Genomic DNA, 22,003 nt, shown 5'->3' with positions numbered 1-22,003 from the left:
AGTGCCCTGTCTTCTTTGGGCACCAGCAAACTGCCCTGGAGACTCCCCCCTTCCTTCAGGTGGACTCACTAACAACATGCTTTATTCTTGTCTTCCTTTCTTCATCCCCTCCCTCCTTCCATCTACAGAAAACATCTTGTTGGATATCTCAATCTGACCTAGAATTTATGACCATCCTGCCTCAGCTTCCCCAAAGCAGGGAACACGCCACCACACTTGGTTAATAGTTCGTTTTATTGCTCAAATTTATGGCATGCACCAACTGGTCACTACCACGACATAACACTTCATTCTGTGGATGTATCACATCTTGCTTGTCCATTCAACTGTTAATGGGCATTGGACCTTTCTCAAAGGGAAGAAAGTGAACAAAATCCGGTTGGATATTTTCCTCTCCCCTTCCTGTTAGATACCAATACCAGGAGAGAATTCTTTAATTAGAAAAAGAAAGAAAGGTGGTGAAAACAAATTTCATACATTTTGGTTGTAATTCATTGAAATTAGTGTCTTGTGTGCTTCTAGAGTATCTGTAAATCCTAATGCCTCTGAAAGTGTACTTCAGTTTTAAAAAGCTTTTACTTATCTATTTATTTACCTGCTGATTGTTTGGTCGATACAAGTTTCCACTATCTAGCACTAATTTGCCTGAAACTTGCTATTTAGACCAGACTTTGAATTTGCCGTGATCCTCCTCTTCAGGTTCCCCAGAACTCGATCTACCTCATGTGGCTCAAAACCTTGTGGGTATTTTTTTTTTCGGAGCTGGGGACCGAACCCAGGGCCTTGCGCTCCCTAGGCAAGCGCTCTACCGCTGAGCTAAATCCCCAACCCCAGTGGGTATTTTTTTATCTGGAAAAAAAAGCACTAAACTTTTAAAGATTAAGAGATTATATATACTTAAAATCTTTATGGTACTTTTTATCTTGAAAAAATCACTAAACTTTTAAGATTAAAAGATCACATATACTTAAAAATCTTAATGGACATCTGGATGATGCCCACATTTCTAATCCTAAATGGTAGCTGCTTTGCATGCTGGGAGTTGTAGTCCAGGAAAGAGTCGTTTCTAGACAAGATGGCGAAGTTGCTAATGACGCGCTAAGGGGCGGGCCCCGAGGGAATCTGGGCCGCTAGGGGATTGGGCAGCAACGGGACTTAGGCAGGCGGGAAGTAAAGGTCAGGTGTTAGAACCTTAACCCTGAGTGAAACCGGGTGCCTTGAACTCTCGCGAGATCTCGGGGAGCCCAATGGAACGCGGGGCTCTGCTTATCACTAGGGCTATTTGTTGTGGGCGGAGCTCCTGAGGGCTCTACCCTAGAGTCATAGGTGCCCGGCGTAACGGCTTAGCAGCTGTGCCACCGCTCTTAAGAGCGTCACCGTGGCCATGAAGGAAGAAAAAGATCATAGGCCTAAGGAGAAACGAGTGACCCTGTTAACGCCTCAAGGCGCCACAGGCGGCTGCATTGGCGCTACCGCAGAAGGCGCCAAAGGGGACGATAGGCAAGATCGCAACAGGGACAAGAAAGAAGCTTTGAGCAAGGTGCTTATAGGCTGGTAGCATGAGAGGGCAGGACGTGTACAGTGATTGGGGATGATGGCTGGGAACGGGGCTGTTCTCTTCCTCACCCGGGTATCTCTTCTGTTTCTAACTGAATGGAAATTGCTTCGCTCCGTCTCAGGAGCTGGTGGAAATGGGATTAACAGGTTCTGGTAAAGCCCCTGAAGTGTGGGGTGAGGGAAAGGGACGGTTCCCAGATGAGAAGGGTTTAGGTCAGGGCTGCGACTTTCGGGAGGCTATGGGAGAGGGGAGCGGCAGTAAAGATAGGGGAACTTTAATTGGTTTGAATTGCTAAATAGACCTTGCGACACCAGGGTTTAGGGGCGGGAGTTATTGTAGTGTAAGTGTTAATGGAGGCGAGTTGGGGGAGCACGTTAAGGGAACTGATGACCTGGAAGAGCGGACCGATGGAGGGCGATGGGTAAATGTTTTCTGTGTGTTAAGCAGAATGAGGAGGGGAGTTCATTTAGCGCACGTTAGACGTGTGAGAGATAAAATTTCGTGACTCCCACAAAAGACCAGGATTCGTCTGCCTTTTTACCAACAGATTCGGACGAAATGGATTTTAAACTCCATTTAAGAACAGAACCTGGGATTGTTCTAGCCTCAGACAGTTTTCATTTCCAGGAGTTTGTATAGACCCACGCTATCTATACCTTTGAGTAATTCAGAGCACTGGGCTGAAGGATATTTTCAGTGGTTTTATAAGTGTCTTTGTCTTTTTAAGCCGATTATCAGAAGCCATGGTACGTCAGAAACTTCGTTGCTATGTACTGATTTTACTTTCTCCATTCATTTCCTAAGGTCGTAATTCGAAGATTACCTCCCACTCTGACCAAGGAGCAGCTTCAGGAACATCTTCAACCTATGCCAGAGCATGATTATTTTGAGTTTTTTTCCAATGATACTAGGTAAAAAAAAAAAAAAAATTAAACGGGGGTGCAAAACAGTCTTTCTTTCTCTTTATCCTTTTTGTTTTTTTGAGCTAGTGTCTTTAATATATACATGTTTGCAATTCAGCCAGACCTGCAACCATATTCACATCATTGCTTTCCCCTCTACAGTCTTTATCCTCATATGTATGCCAGAGCATATATCAACTTTAAAAACCAAGAGGACATTCTTTTATTCAGGGACCGATTTGATGGCTATGTATTCCTTGACAATAAAGGTGAGTATACAATTCAGGAGAGTTTGCCATTGTTATGTTTAAGAGAATGTGTACAGCCACTTGTGATGCATGCCTGTAATCAGAGCGCTAGTGGCAGAGGCAGGAGGATGACTTCAAGTTTGAGGCCAGTCTAGAAATGACCCTGGAGAGAGAAGAAAAGAGAGAAGGTTGCGGAGAGGGAGGAAGGGGTTGGGGAGAGCATGCCTAGGTAGCTACTTTTTCTAAACTTCTTTAAGATAAAATGTGCAACACTGAAAGAATTTTTATAACTCTGAGATATTTTTACTAATTTACTGTTTCTTTACTTTGATCCAGTGAATGAAATTGCCACTGCTTTCTCCTTATGTGATACTTTAAACTTGTTTTAAATGTTGACTTTCTGTTTCAAAGCTACTGATTAATAACGTTTGTTGCCAGTCCTCAGTTAGGATACTGTTTACCTTTCTCACAAAGTTGCATATAACTAAAGTATCAAGTTTGATCTTCCAGGCTGGAGATGTAATGCAATGATTGATTATGTCTGAGACCTTGGGTTCAATCCCCAGCATCAGCAACAAACAGGAACACACAAATTCTTGGGATCCAAGATACACAGTTTGTAACAGTGACAGGTTTCTGACTGAATTCCTGTCTCGCTTGTTATTTGCTATCTGGTATTTGCAATATTTAGCTACAATGTATTCAAGTTGCCATTTGCCAGCTCTCATTTGGTTTTATGATCATGGACAAGTGATGTGGGGGTTCCTGTCTGTTTTTATTTCCTCAATTACTCTAAGTTTGCAAATATTAAATCCTTGTTATGGAATATGCCTATACAAGTTGAGACTTGACAACTGTGCCTGTCCAACTTGTGTACACTTAGGGTCAAATAAGGGTCTCTTACTTGCTAAAAGTCACTCTTTGCTACATTCTTACTCTTGCCTAATTATCAAATTTCCCAAACTGGCTATCTTTTCCTGACCAGCATTTTTATTCTAGTAGATGACAATGATTTCTTATTTAACTTCAGTGATCCAAGATGTATAATATTTTCATTTTTTATCCCTTCCATCTAAGTGATGTCTTATCAACTTATTATTTTCTTAATCAATTTTATTACATAAATGTGTTTATTTTGTGTGTCATCAGGCTATGGAATCCTTAGTCTCCCTTCCACTATGAGGGTCTCGGGAGTTGAACTCAGATCATCAACCTTGGTGGCAAGTGCCCTCACACACTGAGCCCTCTCACCAGTCTGCTGTAGATTTTTTTTTTACAGTTACATTTATTGTGTTTATTTTTTAAAGTATTTTATGTGTATGGGTGTTGCCTGTTCATGCCTGTTCCCTATAGAGGCCAGACAAGGGCATCAGATTACTTGGACTGGAGAGTTACAGATGCTTGTGAGCTGCGATGTGGGTGCTAGGAATTGAATCCAGATCTAAGAGTAAGAAGTACTCTTAATCACTGAGCCATCACTCCAGCACCTAAAATGTAGTTTTTTTCTGAGACTTCTAGGGCTTTTTTGAGACTTATCTATACTTTACATTGTGTTCTCACCAGGTAATATACAGACAGTCAGCATCTTTTGCAAGGGTTTCTGTTTTTCTATTTCTGTATAATTCAACTTAATTGCCATAAAATCCTCGTGTGTGTGTGTGTGTGTGTGTGTGTGTGTGTGTGTGTGTGTGTACATGTGTGTGTGCACACTTGCATGCACCCACTATACTAAGGATTAGACCTGGGGATTCTCACATACTAGGCCATGCCTTTACCAGTGAGCTATATACCAAACTTGAAATTAACCCTTTTGAAAAGATGATTTAAACTGATAGTTATGAAACAAAACTTCCAAGTCATAGCCCTCCATTGCCTCGCCTCACCTCGGTTCTGGTTTTCTTTTTTGTTTGTTTCCCCAGTCTGTCTCCCCCAATTTCACAGTCCTTTCATCTGTTTTTTTCTACTCTTCAAATATATAGTAGTTACTCATCTGGTTCTGCATTCTAGGATTTCCATAACCATGTTTCCCTCATGATGTGGCTTTGCTACCTAGTCCGGCTTTGGATTTCTCCTCCTCTTGCCTTCATCTTCTGAGTACTAGGATTACAAGTATATGCCGCCCAACCCAACTCCAGTTCTTACTTTATTCTAGTTAATGTCCATGTACCACTGAAGACAAGATAGTATTGTGTACCTTGTATGACACTGCTTGGTGGGAGTGATCTAGTATATCTTCTTTTAACAGTCAATTTTCATTGAACTATAATTTATACATCATAAAATTCACCATCTGTAAGTGCAAACTTAATGGGGTTAGTATATTCACAAACTTCTGCAACCATCACTACTACTTCTGCAGTGTCTCCTCATCCCCAGAGAACCCCGTATCTGGTAGCTGTTTCTCCTACCTCCCCTTCAGCCCTGGCAGCCACACTGATCTACTTTGTCTCTATGGATTTCCCTACTTGGGCATTTCATTTCAACAGAATCATACAATATGTGCAATCTGTAGCCCTTTCAGGGTTTCATTTTCCTTTGTCCTGACTTTTTGAAACAATTTCTCTGTGTAGACCAGGCCAGCCTTGAACTTCCTGTCTCTCTTTTCTGAATGCTGTGTAATATGATAACTTGATTATGCATATGCTGTGAAATGATTGCTATAATGAAGTTAATTTCATCTGTCAAACTCACATTGGTACCTTATTCACAAAAATAGCTTTATGAAGACACAATTTACACATAATAAAACTCACTTTTTAAAAAGATTTATTATGGGCTGGAGAGATGGCTCAGTGGTTAAGAGCACTGACTGCTCTTCCAGAAGTCTTGAGTTCAAATCCCAGCAACCACATGGTGGCTCACAACCATCTGTAATGAGATCTGTTGCTTTCTTTGGTGTATCTGAAAACAACTACACTGTATAATAAATCTTTAAAAAATATTTATTATGTATATAGTGTTTTTTCTGCCTTCATGTATGCCTGCAAGTCAGAAGAGGGTACAGATCTCATTATAAATGGTCGGAGGGTTGGGGATTTAGCTCAGTGGTAGAGCGCTTGCCTAGCAAGTGCAAGGCCCTGTTTGGGTCCCCAGCTCTTGAAAAAAAAGAAAAAAAATAAATGGTTGTGAGCCACCATGTGGTTGCTGGGAATTGAATTCAGGACCTTTGGAAGAGCAGTCAGTGCTCTTAATCTCTGAGGTATCTCCCCAGTCCCACATTTTTTTTATAGATAGAGTTTTTTTTTTGTTGTTCTACAGTTCTGGAATTCACTCTGGACCAGACTGGCCTTGAACTCAGAGATCTGCCTCTTTTCTGCTGAGACCAAAGGAATTTGCCACTACTGCCTAGCAAAATCTACCCCTTTGATTTTTCATTTGTTCATAGAGTTGTGTAACCATCACCACAACCTAATTTTAGACTGGATCATCATCCCAATGAGAAACCCCATACTCATTAGTTGTCATCCTACAACTAACTCTAAACCATTAGTATCTCCTAGATCCCCAGACAGGGTCTCACTCTCCAACAGTGGCCTCAAACTAATGGTCTTCGTCATGAGTACTGGGATGACCAGCATGTGCCTCTACATGAAGCTTCTGTCTTTAGATTTACTTCTAGCTGGGAATTACATGCTTGTAACCCCAGAGTTCGGAGGGTAGGGGCAAGGGGATCAGGGTCTTAAGATAGTTTAACTACATAGCAAGTTTGAGGCTGGCTGTGGCTACATGAAGTGTCCTACTTGCAAAAATAGTTTTTCTTAGAGTTTGCTTATGTAAGGGATATCTAATGTTTGCTAGATTATTTAGGATTTGTGAGACAGGAGCTTGCTAGGCAGCCCAGGCTGGCCTTGAACTCATGGCCCTCTTGCTTTCACCTTACCAGTGTTAGCACTTATCAACAAGAGCCACTATTTTAAGTTCTAATATATACATTAATGAAAATTAAATTGTAGAATGTCTTTTCACATATCAAAACACCACATTTTAGAAGTTGAATTTCAGGGAACATTGACTTCTCTGCTCCGTTTTATTTATCTGTTGCTGTTGTTGATTGTGATAGGATGTTTGTGTGCTGGTCTGAAATTCTTGGGTTTAAGCAATATTCCTGCCTCAGTCTTCCCAGTAGTTGAGACTGTAGGTACATACTACTCCCTAAGTCTGCTGTCGTATGTTTAATTATGTTATCAGAGTTAATTCTGTAGTTACTCTATGTTACTCTAGTAAGGGTGTTGGCCTTTGGGAGATTATTCAAATGACTGTCATCGAAGTAGGTCTAAAAAAACAGGTTGATTTGCTTATACATCTTTTTTGACATCTTCATTGTTAAAGCAAGAATGGTATTTTTTTTCCTAAACAGGTCAGGAATATCATGCTATAGTAGAATTTGCACCATTTCAAAAAGCTGCAAAAAAGAAGATTAAGAAAAGAGATACAAAAGTTGGGACTATCGAGGATGGTACAGTATAGCTCCAGTTATATACTACCATTGTCGGCTTTTAGCTATCCACTTTAGTTTTTAGTTCTTTTGCATGATGTCCTTGTGAGTTAGACTCTAGTATGTTAAATTAGAAAACATACAGATAAAGTTAATGAGAAATCTTATGCTTATGGAAGCTGTTAACAGCAGTGGGTGTGGGTTTTCCAGTGTTTCTGTTCTCTTTGGCTGTTGGTGTTTCATTCCTCAACCACTGAGCAATCTAGTCTTAACCACTGAGCAGTAAATCACTCTGAGTCTTCTGATTAGAAAATGCTAAGAAAGGGCAGCTCAGGTGGTTCAGTGCTTAAGAAGTTAAGAACGCTGGCTGTTCTTCCAAAGGTCTGAGTTCAATTCCCAGCAACCACATGGTGCCTCACAACCATCTATAAAGGGATCTCATGTCCCCTACTGGCATGTAGGTGTACATGCAGACAACACTTCTACAATTTAAAAAAAATACATAAAATGTTTTGAAAAGAAAATGGTAAGAAAAATCAGTTTTTAAAGACTAATAAGTGCTCCTTGCAACCCCCTACTGTTGCCATGATTTGACTTTCTGTGTTCTAAAACAAGGTTTGACCTTTGGTAGAAAGCTTTGTACAATTTTTTGAGATTTGCTTTTATTTATGTATATGAGTAATTTGCCTGCATGTATGTCTATGTAGCATTTGTGTGCCTGGTGAAAGTAGAAATCAGAAGAGGACATTATGTCCCCTGGAACTGGAGTATAGGCAATTAGGAACTACTATGTGGGTGCTTAGTATTAAACCCTGGTCCAAAAGCAGTCGGTACTCTTAACTAATGAGACATCTCTCTAGCCCCCCAAAACTTTTTTTTTTAATTGGTGTATGTAGTGGGGGTGGGGGGAATGCATAAGTGTAGAGTTCAGAGGACAGCATGGAGGACTTGGTCCTTCCCTTCTACTGTTTGGGTCCTAGGGATTGAACTCAGGTCATCAGGTTTGACAGTAGATGTCTGTACTATCTAAACCATCTTGAAACATCCCCCCCCCCAAAAAAAAGAAAAAAAGCCTTATCCCAAGTAACTTCATGTAAAGCAACTCAAATTGCCAGTCTGATCTCCCAGGCTTTGAATATGTAGTTAACAATACATGGAATTCTTAGGCTAAAGAGAAATTTGGGAATGGAAAACTGAAATAATTTCCATCTAAGGCAAAACTAATTCTAGATTTTGCGATTTTGGTAACATTATATTGGCTAACTGTTGTATGACTCCTGTATTAGATAAGGATTTAGCTTCAGTAATTTTTAGTTTTATTTCTTATGTGTGTGGGTGTCTGCCTGTTTGTATATCTATATACCACATGCATGCACCTCAGAGGCTAGAAGAGGGTACCTCATCCCTTAGAATTAGAGAGAGAGAATACTGTGAGGTACCATTAGGTTCTGGGACTTGAACCTGGGTCCTCTGAGAGTCCAGCTACTGTTCTCAACTGTTCAGCCATCTATCCAGCCACCAGCCAATATTTTTCTGTCAGATTGAACTTTTAGAATCACTTTGTTGAATTTCTGTCTTTTGTTACTCTAACAGGTACTTTATAAAACAGTGAGGACTTGACAGCACAGCTCTTTTTTGATGATAGTACAGATATTAAATGTGGAAGACCAAACAAAATAGCTCAGGTGTATTTCTCTCCCTTTCTTAGCACAGAGGTATCTAGGAATGGACTGGAGGAATCACCATGCTCTCCAAAGCCATGTCTAGGACTTGCCCTCCAATTATCTTTTTGGAACACCTCACTCTCCTATGTTGACTGTTCCTAAAGTGTGTTATGCCCATGTACATATTAAGCTTCACGTGCTGTTAATTACTCTATAATTCCCATTTCTCCTATAACTGTGGCTCTTGATTTGCAGAAGTCTTAGTTTTTATCTCCTGAGACTCTGGAGACTCAAAACTAACCCCTCACCCATGCCAAGTAAGTGCTCTCCAACTGAGCTGCAACCCAGGCCTGGAGCAGTCTGCCGCCTCTTGTCAATGTGCTCAGTTTTTTTTTTTTTTCTTTTTTTCTTTTTTTTTTTTTCGGAGCTGGGGACCGAACCCAGGGCCTTGCTTTTGCTAGGCAAGCGCTCTACCACTGAGCTAAATCCCCAACCCCCAATGTGCTCAGTTTTTTAAAAATCTTCCATATAGTAGACGAAATGCCGTACTTCTAAGAGAAATACTTATCCCAGCTAATAGTTCCTTTTTGTTGTCTAAAGTCTCTATTTTCTGGTTCCTTAAATGTTTATTTAGATCCAGAATACAGAAAATTTTTGGAGAGTTATGCCACAGACAATGAGAAAATGACATCTACTCCAGAGACATTGCTGGAAGAAATTGAAGCCAAAAATCGAGAATTAATAGGTAAGTAGGAAAAGGATTTTGGCCAATGGCTTTTTGGTTCTAAGACTACTAAAGTCTTGTCTCCTCCTGCATAGTTTGGCAGTTGTGGGATCTTGAATTCATTCTCTTCACTGCTTCTACTTGAATGCATACAGTAACACCTACCTCACAGGATGGGGACACTGCATCCATAAGACAAGATTCTAGTGGCTTTCTTAGTGTTATACAGCTGTGGTAATAAGTATGCTGAGTTTAAAGCTTGTTACAGGATTCCTAGCCAAAGGTAAGTCTTTGAAGAACAATTGTCTCCTAATAGTAGGTTTATTCTGAAAGCTTGACCTGGTAATCTAACAGCTCAAATTCATTACTATAAAACTGAAAATCTGAGAAATTTCAGTTCAGATGTTTGTTCTAAGCAACCAATTCTAACTACTGATATAGAGTTTGACCAAGGATTTCCACCCCTAGGAATTTATCCCAGAAATTTGTTCCATAATCCTAGCCACTCAGGAGGATGGAAAGTTAAGGTCTGCCTGGGCTGTAGTTTGCTTGTGGCCAGTTGGGCAATTTAGTGAGTAAAGAAACCAAACCAAACCAAATCAAACCAAAAAAGATTGTAATGGTGGCATACCCTTGTAATTCCAGCACTTGGGGGATAGAGGCAGAAAGATCAGGGGTTAAGAACATCTTCAGTTACAAAGACCAGACCATCCTGAGCCATATTAGACCCTAGATCTAAATAAACAAAAAGAAAAATTTTCAAAAGTTGTGTTCAAAAAGATGCCATCAAGGTTAATATCATTGTTCAGAACGTTGAAAACTGAACTTAAATAAATTTCTTTTTAAAAACTCATTTTTATTTTGCTTGGTTTTTTGTTTGTTTATTGTTTTGAGATAGGGTTTATCTGTGTAGCCCTGGCTGTCCTGGGACTTGGTATGTAGACCAGGCTGGCCTTAAACTCTCAGAGATCTGCCTGCCTCTATCTCCTAGTGTGCCGCCATATCTGATCCATTTTTACTCTTTTAATGATGTTTATGCGTGCTGGAGGAGGGTATGCACATGAGTGCTGATTCCTAGGGAGGCCAGAGACTTCAGATTGTTTAGAGCGTGAGTTACTGTGAACTCCGAGGCTCTGAGCTACCTGATGTCGATACTGAGAATTGAACTCAGGTCCTCTGGAATAGCAGTACTTGCTCTTAACCTCCTTAAATAAATTTCTGAAACATTTCTATTAATGAATATGCAGAATAAACTCATATCTGATCACTTCCTTAGAATAAGTTCCTAGAGTTAGATTAGGGCATCCGAATGATCAGGTTTTGTCCAGTTGAACAAACACGCTCCTTCCTGTATGATAAGACTGTCCTTACTTACTTCTTACCAGTTACAAATGACTCATAAACACTTCAGTATTCAGTGGGAACTAATTCACTACTTTTCTCTCTTTTTTTCCTTTTCCCTTCCTCCCTCCCTCCTTCTTTCTTTCTTGAGAGGGTCTCATGTGTCCAAGCTAGACACAAACCTTATAGCCATATAGCCAGGGATGGTCTCAACTCCTGATCTTCTTGTGTCCACAGGCGTGTGCCAACACCTGGTTTTATCCACAGTTAAAAAATTATTTTAAGCCTGCAATTTGAAATAGAATACTATAAAACTTGGTTGAGTTAATGCAGTTGTAGATTTTGTAAGGGGTGTAATTTCCCCATCCTGAGTGGGTAAGGGTAGTAGGGGATGATGAAAACCAGATTTCTTTCCAGGGTTGATTAATAATCTGCTTATGCTTTATAGCTAAAAGGACAACCCCACTTTTGAGCTTCCTGAAGAACAAGCAGGTAAGTGTTCATTTTGGTAGTTGTCTTGGCTCTTTATTGGTTTACAATGAATGAACATTCGAGAGCCTTGGAATCCTACAGGAAACATGGCTCCCTTCCCCAGTTAGCCCTTCAAGCTTCTTCGGCCATCTTATTCAAGGCAGTTGTGGGCCTAGAGGTTTACCCTGCAGACCTGGAGAGAGCTTTGCCGTCCTAGAGACATTTGCAGTACCCTGAACGCCTTGAGGTGTACAAAGAGAATAGGAGGAGCAGATTCTGGTCTTGATTCTCAAGAGAATGGGTAGTAAGGACAATGAAGAAAGAAGGAAAGAAGTCAGATAGGTTAGCAGGTACCCAAACTGCCTTTGGGTTTAATTGGGGTTTTGGCATGTTTGTAATCAAAAGGGTTGTGTTGTTATTTCTAGAGAATGAGAGAAGAAAAGAGAGAAGAGAGGAGGAGACGGGAAATAGAGAGGAAAAGACAAAGAGAAGAAGAGAGAAGAAAATGGAAAGAAGAGGAGAAACGTAAAAGAAAAGATATAGAAAAACTAAAGAAGATAGAAAGAATTCCAGAAAGGGAAAAGATAAGGGATGAACCAAAGATTAAGGTATGAAAGTAACAGGAGCTGACTGCATGCCTCTGAGAACTGCATGCGTCTGTGTGCATGAGCCTCTTGTTGCGGCACGTTTGCTTTTGGTTTTGCACTGGGGCGGGGGGCGGTGTACAGAAATACATTTCCTGTCGTGCCAATAGTATTAAGTTTTAAGCTTAAGATGCCCTAGAAGGATTCAATACTTTACCCAATGCTATCTATCATCCTCCATTGCAGACCTGTTTGCTTAAGTCACTAGTAATGTTTGGTATGTGGGTCACTAGTCTCTCAGTTCCTGGTAAAGAAGGACTTAGGTGTGGCTTGCATGAATTTGGGGTTTTATTCAGCTTTTCTTTCATAAATGATACATGAAGTTGCCTCATCTGTTTGTTTTCCACTGTCTTCAGGTACACAGGTTTCTGTTACAAGCTGTGAATCAGAAAAATGTAAGGATCAAGTACATGATACAGAGCACCTAGTATCATGTCATACACTCAGGTCTTAGCTAATAAGAACTTTTGGTGGTGGTGGTAGTGTTACATGGTAAAGCCCGTACAGATGGACTTGGGGCTTTGTAAAAGCTGAGCTTTTTGATATCTCTCTTTAAAAGGAAACCCAAAACTAGGCATGGTGACTCAACACAGCACGAGGGTTTAGTTCAAGAAGCCAGCCAGGCCTGCAGGTCCAGAACCTGTCTCAATAAAGTAGGATAGAATAAAATAGAGGGAGCCCTGATGCTCTGCTGGTACCCAGAAGTACCAGCAATATAAATTCAGAGGAAAGTCAGGATATACAGCGCCTTCTCATCTTCTCTTATGCGTCTTCCAATGGGAGAAGTGTGTGGACAGATACTGTGCCTTAAGTGCTTTCCCCTCTCACGTGATTCCTGAGTGACCCGTCTTGCATCTAGAAATCTATGAGCAGCAGATGCTTATTGCTGCCTTGCATGTAGGAAGAGGAAATCTTGTAGAAAAAGCTCAGCCTTTCTGCTTCCTTGCCAAGGGCATGGCATTAGGCAGTAAATATCCTAGAGAAGTACACTAGACCCTAGAGAGCCTGGAAAGGGTATATTGGCATGGTCGCCTTTTCTACTTTCTGGAAACACAACAGTTTAAAGGGGCTGGGGTTTCCTGAGCCTTTTTTAGGCTCATCATCGCTGATAGAGGGGAATGTTCCACCTCAGTTCCTTGCAGCTGAGTGTCTGTCCGCCATACCACAAGTTATTTGACTTGCTAGTCCTCTCATGATGAGCAAGACGGAAGGTAGCCAGCCATGCTGGACAGCTTCTAATGTTCTTATGAGAATAATGAACATCTCGGCATCTAATACAGGTAGATAGATGTTCATTAGAGAAATAAGAACACTTCTAATGAAACCTGCACATATGCCCTCATTTTGCTTTGGGACCTTTATTGTGTCAATTTTGGTTTCCCATTTGCAGTTGCTGTGTGTGCTGAAGTAGCTCATGCTTAAGTGTGGTTCCTTTGCCTTTTGCTTTGTGACTTGCATGATGCCGTCTCCCTGAGATGACCCTCTTATGCATTTACTATGATGTTTTGTCTAAGAAACTGCCCATCCAACACCTAGCAGAGGTATTCATGATACCTCTTTATAGCAATGATGTCAGAAAGAGCATCTTATGTGGCACCGAATAGAGATGGAGTCTCAACATTCTATTGTATAAGACTTTTGGATTTTAAAAATCCAGCGCCAAATTATTCTTGCTATTTATCTCTAATGACAATGTGATTGTACCATCATAAATATGTTGTTCTCAGGCTTAAACATCATTCCTTAAAGAATCATTCCTGCAATGGATCTCTCCTTTGGTAATTAAGGTATTTGGCATTCCAGGAATATACACATAAGAAAAACAAACTAAGAAAAAATACACCGAGTCACTTAAAAGTTTGACCTGTAACCAGGTATGGTGATACACACTTTTAACCAGCACTAGGGAGACAGATATAGGCAGATTATAATTTCCTGGCTAGCCTGGGCTACATATTAAGACCGTGTCTCAAAGCCCCTTCAAAAGAGGTTGACTTGAAACCAAAGGAGTATTGATATCATTGCCACAGGATGATGAAACCACTTCCTGTAGGGGGATGACACTTTCACATTGGTAGCTTCCTTTTGATAAATCACTATTGGGCTTTAACTGCTCACTGGAAGTTTGAGGCTAATGGCAGAGATAAAGGGTCTTCTGTAATCTAAATTTAAAATATTTAGTATATTATGGGATTTTGGATAGAATCAGAAGGCAGTGCCCCATGTACCAGAATAAAAATTAAACATTTTCTCTTTAAAAGCTGCTCAGGAAACCAGAAAAAGGAGATGAAAAGGAACTTGATAAAAGAGACAAAACCAAGAGACTGGACAAAGAAAATCTGAATGAAGACAGAGCCAGTGGGCACAGTTATACTCTGCCCAGGCGTTCTGATGTCGAACTGAAGGATGAAAAACCAAAGAGGTCAGTCAGCAGTGAGAGCTGGCTCTTAGCCATCTTTCATCAGTAGCACTAATGTAGATGGCCGTGTCCTAGACTTGGATGGAATTCAATTATTTGCTGGTTTGCAGCTTATAATAGTAACACTCAGGCTGAGGTAGGAGGATGGCTAGCTTCAAGGTCAGTTTAGACTACATAGTAAGACCTTGTCCAAAAAAAAGGAGATGAACTGCTTTATATGGAGTGGAGGGAGGAGGAGCAAAGGTTTCAAATATTCTTGTGTCTCCAGCTAGGTGAATGACCTTTGCTTTCAGTGCGTGTGTGTGTGTGTGTGTGTGTGTGTGTGTATCTGTCTGTCTGTCTTGTGTGTGCCTATGTGCACATGAGTGCATGTGCCCATGGAGGCCAAAGGTGTCAGACCCTCCTGTAACTGGAGTTATAAGTGGCAGTAATAAGCCATCTGAGTAATATCTGCAAAAACGATAGATAGGCTCTTATGAGTCAGCTCTCCAGCCCTGATATCTGCTCCTTCTTATTTTCTAAAACAACTGCTACTTTTTCCTCAGCTGTAAAAGTGCACCCTCAATAAGATGGCCAACTTAGAATCCCAGTGTTTCTGCATTTGCAGTCTTGGATGCTTGAAGGTTTAGTCTCACCTCATTCCGTTCTGCTCTGTTCTAATTTGTCTTGTTTTGTTTTTCAGATAGGCTCTCGAGCCTGTAGTGCTGGGACTTGAGCCCTGGGCACTTCACACATCATTAGGCAAAGCGCTCTACCCACTGAACTGTGTCTCCAGCCCTCTTGTTTATTTTTCATACAGGCTTGATGACGAGAGTGTCAGAGATTACAGAGATAGGGACCGGGATTATGAAAGAGATCAGGAGCGCATGATCCGAGAAAGAGAGAGGATGAAGCGGCAGGAAGAAGAGCGCCGGAGGCAGCAGCAGAAGGAGCGCTATGAGAAAGAGAAGGCTTTTAAGCGAAAGGAAGAAGAAATGAAGAGAGAGAAAGAAATGCTTCGAGATAAAGGAAAGAAGAGTGAGAATACAGAATCAATATGCTCGTTAGAAAAAATTGAAAAAAAAGAGGAAGTGGTTAAGAGAGATCGCATAAGGAACAAGGTGCTGCTGGTTTTTTTTATTACACTTGGTTGTTTTTATGAGGATTTTTTTCCCTGTTCTTACAAGTATAAATTGAAAGGAATGTGTCTCTCCCCACGCTCACTAGGTATTGAATCATTGCGAGCTTTCAGCCAGTGAACTTCATCCCCAGTCCCCATTGTGGCATTTTCATTTTCTTTTTTCTAATTTATTCATTTGTTTTTTTTTTTAGTGTGCATGAGTGTGCCTAAGTACACACCTGTCCAAGTGCATGAGTGATGGTCAGAGGATAACTTGTGGGAGCCGTTCTCTCCTTCCACCAGGTGGGTTCTAGGGATTGAACCCAGGTTGTCAAGCTTGGCAGCAAGTCCTCTTACCCAATGAACCATCTCATCAGCCCAATGGTAATTTCTCTCTCTTTTTTTACTTTTTTTGTTTTCTTTTTTTGTTAAGCTCTTTTTTTTTTTTTTTTTTTTGGAGGTTTTCAAGACAGGGTTTCTCTTTGTACCTTGTTGTCTTGGAATTCATTTTGTAGACCAGGCTGGCCTTGAACTCACAGAGATCTACCTGCCTCTACCTCCTGAGTGCTGAGATTAAAGGCATGTGCCACCATGCCCAGCTTCAAAGGTAATTTCTTAATATCCTAATTTTTCAGAGTCAGAGTTTCCCCGTTGCATCATTAATGTCTTTTTAAATAAGGACTGTGAACAAATGTTCATAGTGTGTGGTTGAACTTTAAACAATCTCCTTTTTCTCCCTTGGTTGTTGTAGAAAGCAATTTGTCCTGTGAATCTTCTCAGATTGCAGATTGGCAAATTATAACTTTTTGATCTCATTGAACATATATATTCTGTTACTTTTACAGTTATTAGTTAAGTGCTGGTACTGTGGTAGACAGCAGCATAATTGGAACCATATGTTCAAAACCCAGCATTAAAAAGTTATAATTAAACAATTTAAAATGAAAGTAATAGTCAAATCTAGGCTAGACATCAGCAATTTTTTTTTTTTTCGGAAAAGACCAGCTGCTAAATAGATTAGGTTGTTTGAGCCATACAGCCTCTGTCACAACAGCCAAACTCTGAAAGAAAATAGACATGGGTGGTATATAAAAATGAGCTTTGGGTTGAGAGTGTTTCTCAGTGGTTAAAATGCTTGCCTAGCTTGCATGAGGCCCTAGGTTCAAAAAATGATAATAAAAACAAGCTTTTATCCTAGCACTTGGGAGGCAGATGTAGGAGGATCCCTGAGTTCAGGGACAACCTGGTCTATTTAGCTGAGTCCAAGGGCAAGCCAGGGCTATGTAGAGAAACCCTGTATCAATAACAACACTGGAGAGATGGCTTAGCTGTTAAGGGGTGAATATTATTTTTTCAGAGTACTGTAGTTCAATTGCTAGTACCCATGTCAGGCAGCTCTACAGACATAACTCCAGCCACTATGGGCAACTGCATGTACTTATATATACACACGCACACTTAAAATTTAAGGATAAATAAATCTTTTTTGAAAGGCTAGGTGTGGTTGGGGATTTAGCTCAGTGGTAGAGCACTTGCCTAGCAAGCGCAAGGCCCTGGGTTCAGGCCCTGGGTTCAGTCCCCAGCTCCAAAAGGAAAAAAAAAAAAAGAGAGAGAGATCCGATGCCCTCTTCCGGTGTATCTGAAGACAGCTACAGTGTACTTACGTATAATAAAAGGCTAGGTGTGGTGCACACCTAGAATCCCAGAACACAGGAGGCAGAAGCAGGTAGATTTCTGTAAGGCAGGCAGATTTTTTTCAGTTTTTGCTTCGCTGGATCAAATTCAAGACCTAATTCTACCACTGAGCCAAACTTAAACATATTTTTGTGTACTTTTGAATTTTTACAGTGAATTTATTGCATGGGACATGGTGGCCCATGTCTGAAGGAGGATTTCAAGTTGAAAGTCAGCCTGGGCTACCTTAGACCCTGTTCTCCCTCTCCTACAAAAAAACAAAAACAAAAACAAAAACAAACAAACAAACAAAAGACAGTTTACTGGTAGAGAATCACAGGCATGTAATTGTTGTGGTTTCTTCAGTGATGTTTTCACCCAGGCCTTTGAATGTATTAGACGCCTGTCACTGAGCTATAAGCAGCCCTTGATTCTTGTAGTTTTAAGTTTAAAAAAGTAGAGGCAATTAATTTTTATTTAGCTAATACCTAAATAGTTAGGTGATCTTGAGATAGTTTTAAAATTAGGCAAATACACTATATACATGTACAAAATTCTCAAAGAATTAATAAAGTATTGTTTTAAAACTTATACAATAGACTTCTCCAAAAGTCACCATAGTAGACGTATAGAGTCATTCTTAAATGACTACAGGTTGGGCATAGTGTTGAACACCTTTAATCCCAGCACTCAGGAGGCAGAGACAGATCTCTGTGAGCTTGAGGCCAGCCTGGACTACATAAGAATTTCCAGGACTGCTAAACTACATTGAGAGATCCTGTCTCAAATAAAAAGTGGCAGCAGCTAGAGCTGGTAGTGACAGCTTGTAATCCCAGGAAGGCTGAGGCAAGGAGATGTTAAAGTCAAGGCCTGCCTGGGCCACGTAGTGATAGCTTGTCTCAGGATAAATAGAAAAGGGGCTGGAAATATGGCTCAGTGCAGCACTAACCTACCATGTACAAGGCTCTTGTTTCAGTCCCTCCTGCCAAAAATGTTTGCTTTTTTTTTTGGAGGAGAGAGGAAAGGAGAAACTGTTATGTACCATATATCCAAATCTTTGGCCTGGTATGACTTGGTCTCAGGATATATGAGTGCATAATTAGTGCTGTGGAACCCTCCCTGTGTTAAAGCAGAATCACAGGGTTATAACATGAATATTTTGTTTTGTTTCAGGATCGTCCAGCAATGCAGCTTTACCAACCAGGGGCTCGAAGCCGAAGTCGACTCTGTCCCGCCGATGACAGCATCAAGCCTGGAGATTCCCCAGTGGAGAAAAAGCAGGAAAGTGGTATTAGCCATAGAAAAGAAGGAGGAGAGGAGTGAGAAGTCCAAATGGCCATAGGTGTCCTGACTGTCCAGGCAGCCAGAGTGCACCTGGCTATGCTGTCCAGAAGTGCCTTCAGGGCAGAGGAACAGAGAACAAGAAAAGGGGTCGCTGTGCTGGTGGGGCACTACAGAGGAGTGTGTCTAAGCAGAATAAGATTGCAGGCTCAGAATCAAAGGACAATTTCATTGTTTTCTGAAGTTTCCACAAGTTAATTTTAATGTCTCAGAAAAAGATGGTAGCAAGGATATTGCAAGTGAAAAATGTCAAATAAGGGCTTAACTTTGTTATGACAGCTAAAAAGAGCAGGTTCGAAACTCAACAGGTGTCTTAATCCTGGCTTGGCGCGCCTTAGTTCGAGTGGAGCAGGAGCACACTAAGTCTTGTTGGGATCTAACTTTTGCATTGTTGGTGTTGACTCTGTAGTGTAGAAGCAACAAGCATGTAATTGTAGCACAAGTAGGAGCAGAAGGTAGAGCAAATAATGGCTGATGGAAAGGATTTAAATAGTCTCGTTACATCTATATCCTGTGTCTGAAGTTTGCGTAATTACAGCTTGTTTTACTTCTGTGAACTTAGCATCAAAAATACTTGTAAACATCTCGTTTTTGCCTTTAGCATCTTTTCCTGTTAATAGATAAAATGTAGTCCTTGGTTAGTTACTGATAATCTAGTCTTTGTTTTACCTTAGGTCTGATGATTTGAGTGAATACCCTCTTCAGGAAGCAAACTACACCAATATCTGTTCCTGTCATGGCAGCTTTCATTCTTAGCTTGTTTTGTAATGCTGTCAATAAATTTCTACTTCATTCAAGTGTGAAGCTACATTTATTTATTCAAGTGCTCACTTATATGTGGTGCTGGGGATGAAACCCAGGACCTCAAGCATGCCCTGTATATATTCTGCCACTGAGCTATAACCTTTCCAGCCCCATGCCAAGTGAGATTATCAACTTTATTAAATAGCTGTTGGTTTTAAGAAGTTAAACATTTGATTCTGATTTAAGTTCTTGGGAATTTTGAAAGGGGATAAATGATATTCATTTCTGCCTTTAGTAGGTAAGGAGAGGCTTTGACCAACTAGAGCGTCAGATCATGGTTCATTATTCTTTTAGCATAAGAACCAAAATGAAGATGGGTATAGTGCTTTAGGTTCACGGCTACCCTGAGCTACAAAGCGAGACCCTGTCCCAAACAACAACATATCTGCACAGCACTCTTTTTTTTTTATTAACTTGAGTATTTCTTATTTACATTTCAATGTTATTCCTTTCCTGGTTTCCCAAACATCCCCTAACCCCTCCCCCCTCCCTTCTGAATGGGTGTTCCCCTCCCCACCCTCCCCATTACCCACCCTCCCCCAACAATCACGTTCATTGGGGGTTCAGTCTTAGCAGGACCCAGGGCGTCCCCTTCCACTGGTGCTCTTACTAGGCTATTCATTGCTACCTATGAGGTCAGAGTCCAGGGTCAGTCCATGTATAGTCTTTGGGTAGTGACTTAGTCCCTGGAAGCTCTGGTTGCTTGGCATTGTTGTTCATATGGGGTCTCAAGCCCCTTCAAGCTCTTCCAGTTCTTTCTCTGATTCCTTCAACGGGGCCCCATTCTCAGTTCAGTGGTTTGCTGCTGGCATTCGCCTCTGTATTTGCTGTATTCTGGCTGTGTCTCTCAGGAGAGATCTACATCCGGCTCCTGTCGGCCTGCACTTCTTTGCTTCATCCATCTTGTCTAATTGGGTGGCTGTATATGTATGGGCCACATGTGGGGCAGGCTCTGAATGGGTGTTCCTTCTGTATCTGTTTTAATCCTTGCCTCTCTATTCCCTGCCAAGGGTATTCTTGTTCCCCTTTTAAAGAAGGAGTGAAGCATTCGCATTTTGATCATCCTTCTTGAGTTTCATGTGTTCTGTGCATCTAGGGTAATTCGAGCATTTGGGCTAATAGCCACTTATCAATGAGTCTGCACAGCACTCTTGAGCTTCTGCCTGACTTTCTTCCTGCCAGCCCCACCTAGTAGGCATCAGTTGCCCATTACTAATAGGTTAACTTATGGCTTTATATTTCTTCAGCTTTATTAAAAATATTTTTATTCTTTGGTAATTTCATACATGTATGCAATGTATCTTTTCAAATTCATTTTATTCATGTATCTGAGCGTTTGTCTGCATGTGCTTACACATGAGTGCCTCGTGCCAGCAGGAGTCACATCTTTTGAAACTGGAATCACAGGCAGTTGTAAACTGCCCTGTAGGCACTGGGGACTGACATGGGATCTCTCTAGGAGCAACAGGTGCTCCAAAGCACGAGTCTATCTCTCCAGCCCCTGCGCCACCTTCCTCAGCTTTTAGAAGTCAGTTCCTCAAAGCAGGTAGAAGAGCTGCTAAAAACGATTGGAAGAGACTCATGAGAAACTGAGAAAGTACTTCCAAGCAAGGGAAAGTTTCCGGAGAATGGCTCAGTGTTCCCTGACCCGAGAGAGGTGAAGGAACGGAAGCATGAAATTGTTAGTGGATTTGGCAGGGCTTAGAGGGAACCCATGTCATAGTCCAGAGTGAATGGCACGTCGTGGGAAGTAGAGATGGGGCAAATAGGTCAGAAGGCAAATGCCTTCTCTCTAAAAACTCTCTAGTTTTAGATGGTCATTGAGCTACAGCCAAAAAGAATAAGGTGGGGGCAGAAATAGAGCTAGAGCTCAGCCTGAGTGTATCCTAACATTTCTAGACCAACACACACACACACACACACACACACACACACACACACACACACACCAGGGGGGGGATAGCTAGCCATAGAGCAGAAGTAAAACCAAACATTCTGGTGCTACTTAATCTAAAAGAATGTTTCAAGAAGTAATGGCCCTGGGTATGGTGACACAAACCTAGAATCACAGCACTTGGAGAGACAGAGGGTTGGATGCTAGAGAAAACTTAATTATGATACTTGAAGAGACTCACAGATGTGCTGACTTCTAGACCATTAATGACTTGGGATTGCAGGAAGTCATTAGGTTGAGAATAGATTCAGTTAGCATTTATAACTTTATAGAAGTCTGGCCTTGAAATAAAAGGCAAGTAGTCTTAAAAAATGACCATTTCATATATAAGAAATACTAAAGTATATTTAGAGGACATTCAAGAGAAGAGATACCTGAGGAAATAAGTGTAGGATTCTTGCAAAGGCAGCCAAAATAGAAGCCAAGGTAGAGGTCAGGTGAGCTGGTCTTAGGAAAAAGGCTACATCCAGAACCATCAGTAACAAGCTAGCACTGTCTTCCTCCCTTCTGGCCTGTTAGCAGCTGAGTAAATTCGGCAGTTTTCCTGTCAGCACCTTCTGGTGCTTGCCTATTCTGCCCAGCTCTGAGTCAAGCTCATTTCCCCGCCTTCAGATTTCTTCCATTCCTTCATTCAATTAGCAAGCATTTACTATTCACTGTATATATGTCAGTCCCTAGGGACAAGGATGAAGAAAAGACAAGTCCTTGTCCTTAGGATATGTTAG

The 22,003-nt window shown here is 41.1% G+C and overlaps 1 protein-coding gene across 3 annotated transcripts; it reads left to right on the top strand.

Moving 5' to 3' along the window:
• The first annotated feature begins 1,247 nt into the window (after positions 1–1,247).
• On the top strand, positions 1,248–19,317 carry Upf3b (UPF3B regulator of nonsense mediated mRNA decay). 3 transcript variants are annotated; one of them, XM_032889728.1, is made up of 11 exons: positions 1,248–1,540; positions 2,363–2,469; positions 2,623–2,729; positions 7,066–7,164; positions 9,442–9,552; positions 11,321–11,364; positions 11,769–11,951; positions 12,344–12,382; positions 14,249–14,409; positions 15,206–15,423; positions 18,353–19,317. In XM_032889728.1, exons 1-11 carry the CDS (start codon positions 1,385–1,387, stop codon positions 18,418–18,420), a joined length of 1,293 nt encoding a protein of 430 aa, XP_032745619.1. In that variant the 5' UTR covers positions 1,248–1,384; the 3' UTR covers positions 18,421–19,317. The 3 variants fall into 3 exon arrangements, with proteins under 3 accessions (XP_032745619.1, XP_032745617.1, XP_032745618.1); XM_032889726.1 differs by having other exon boundaries at positions 1,258–1,540; positions 15,206–15,506; XM_032889727.1 differs by lacking the exon at positions 12,344–12,382 and having other exon boundaries at positions 1,275–1,540; positions 15,206–15,506.
• The last annotated feature ends 2,686 nt before the right edge of the window (positions 19,318–22,003 follow it).

This window comes from Rattus rattus, chromosome X (assembly GCF_011064425.1).
Source record: "Rattus rattus isolate New Zealand chromosome X, Rrattus_CSIRO_v1, whole genome shotgun sequence".
NCBI lineage: Eukaryota > Metazoa > Chordata > Mammalia > Rodentia > Muridae > Rattus > Rattus rattus.
Note: the sequence above shows the minus strand (reverse complement) of the source record. Positions and strands in the feature narration are given on the sequence as shown.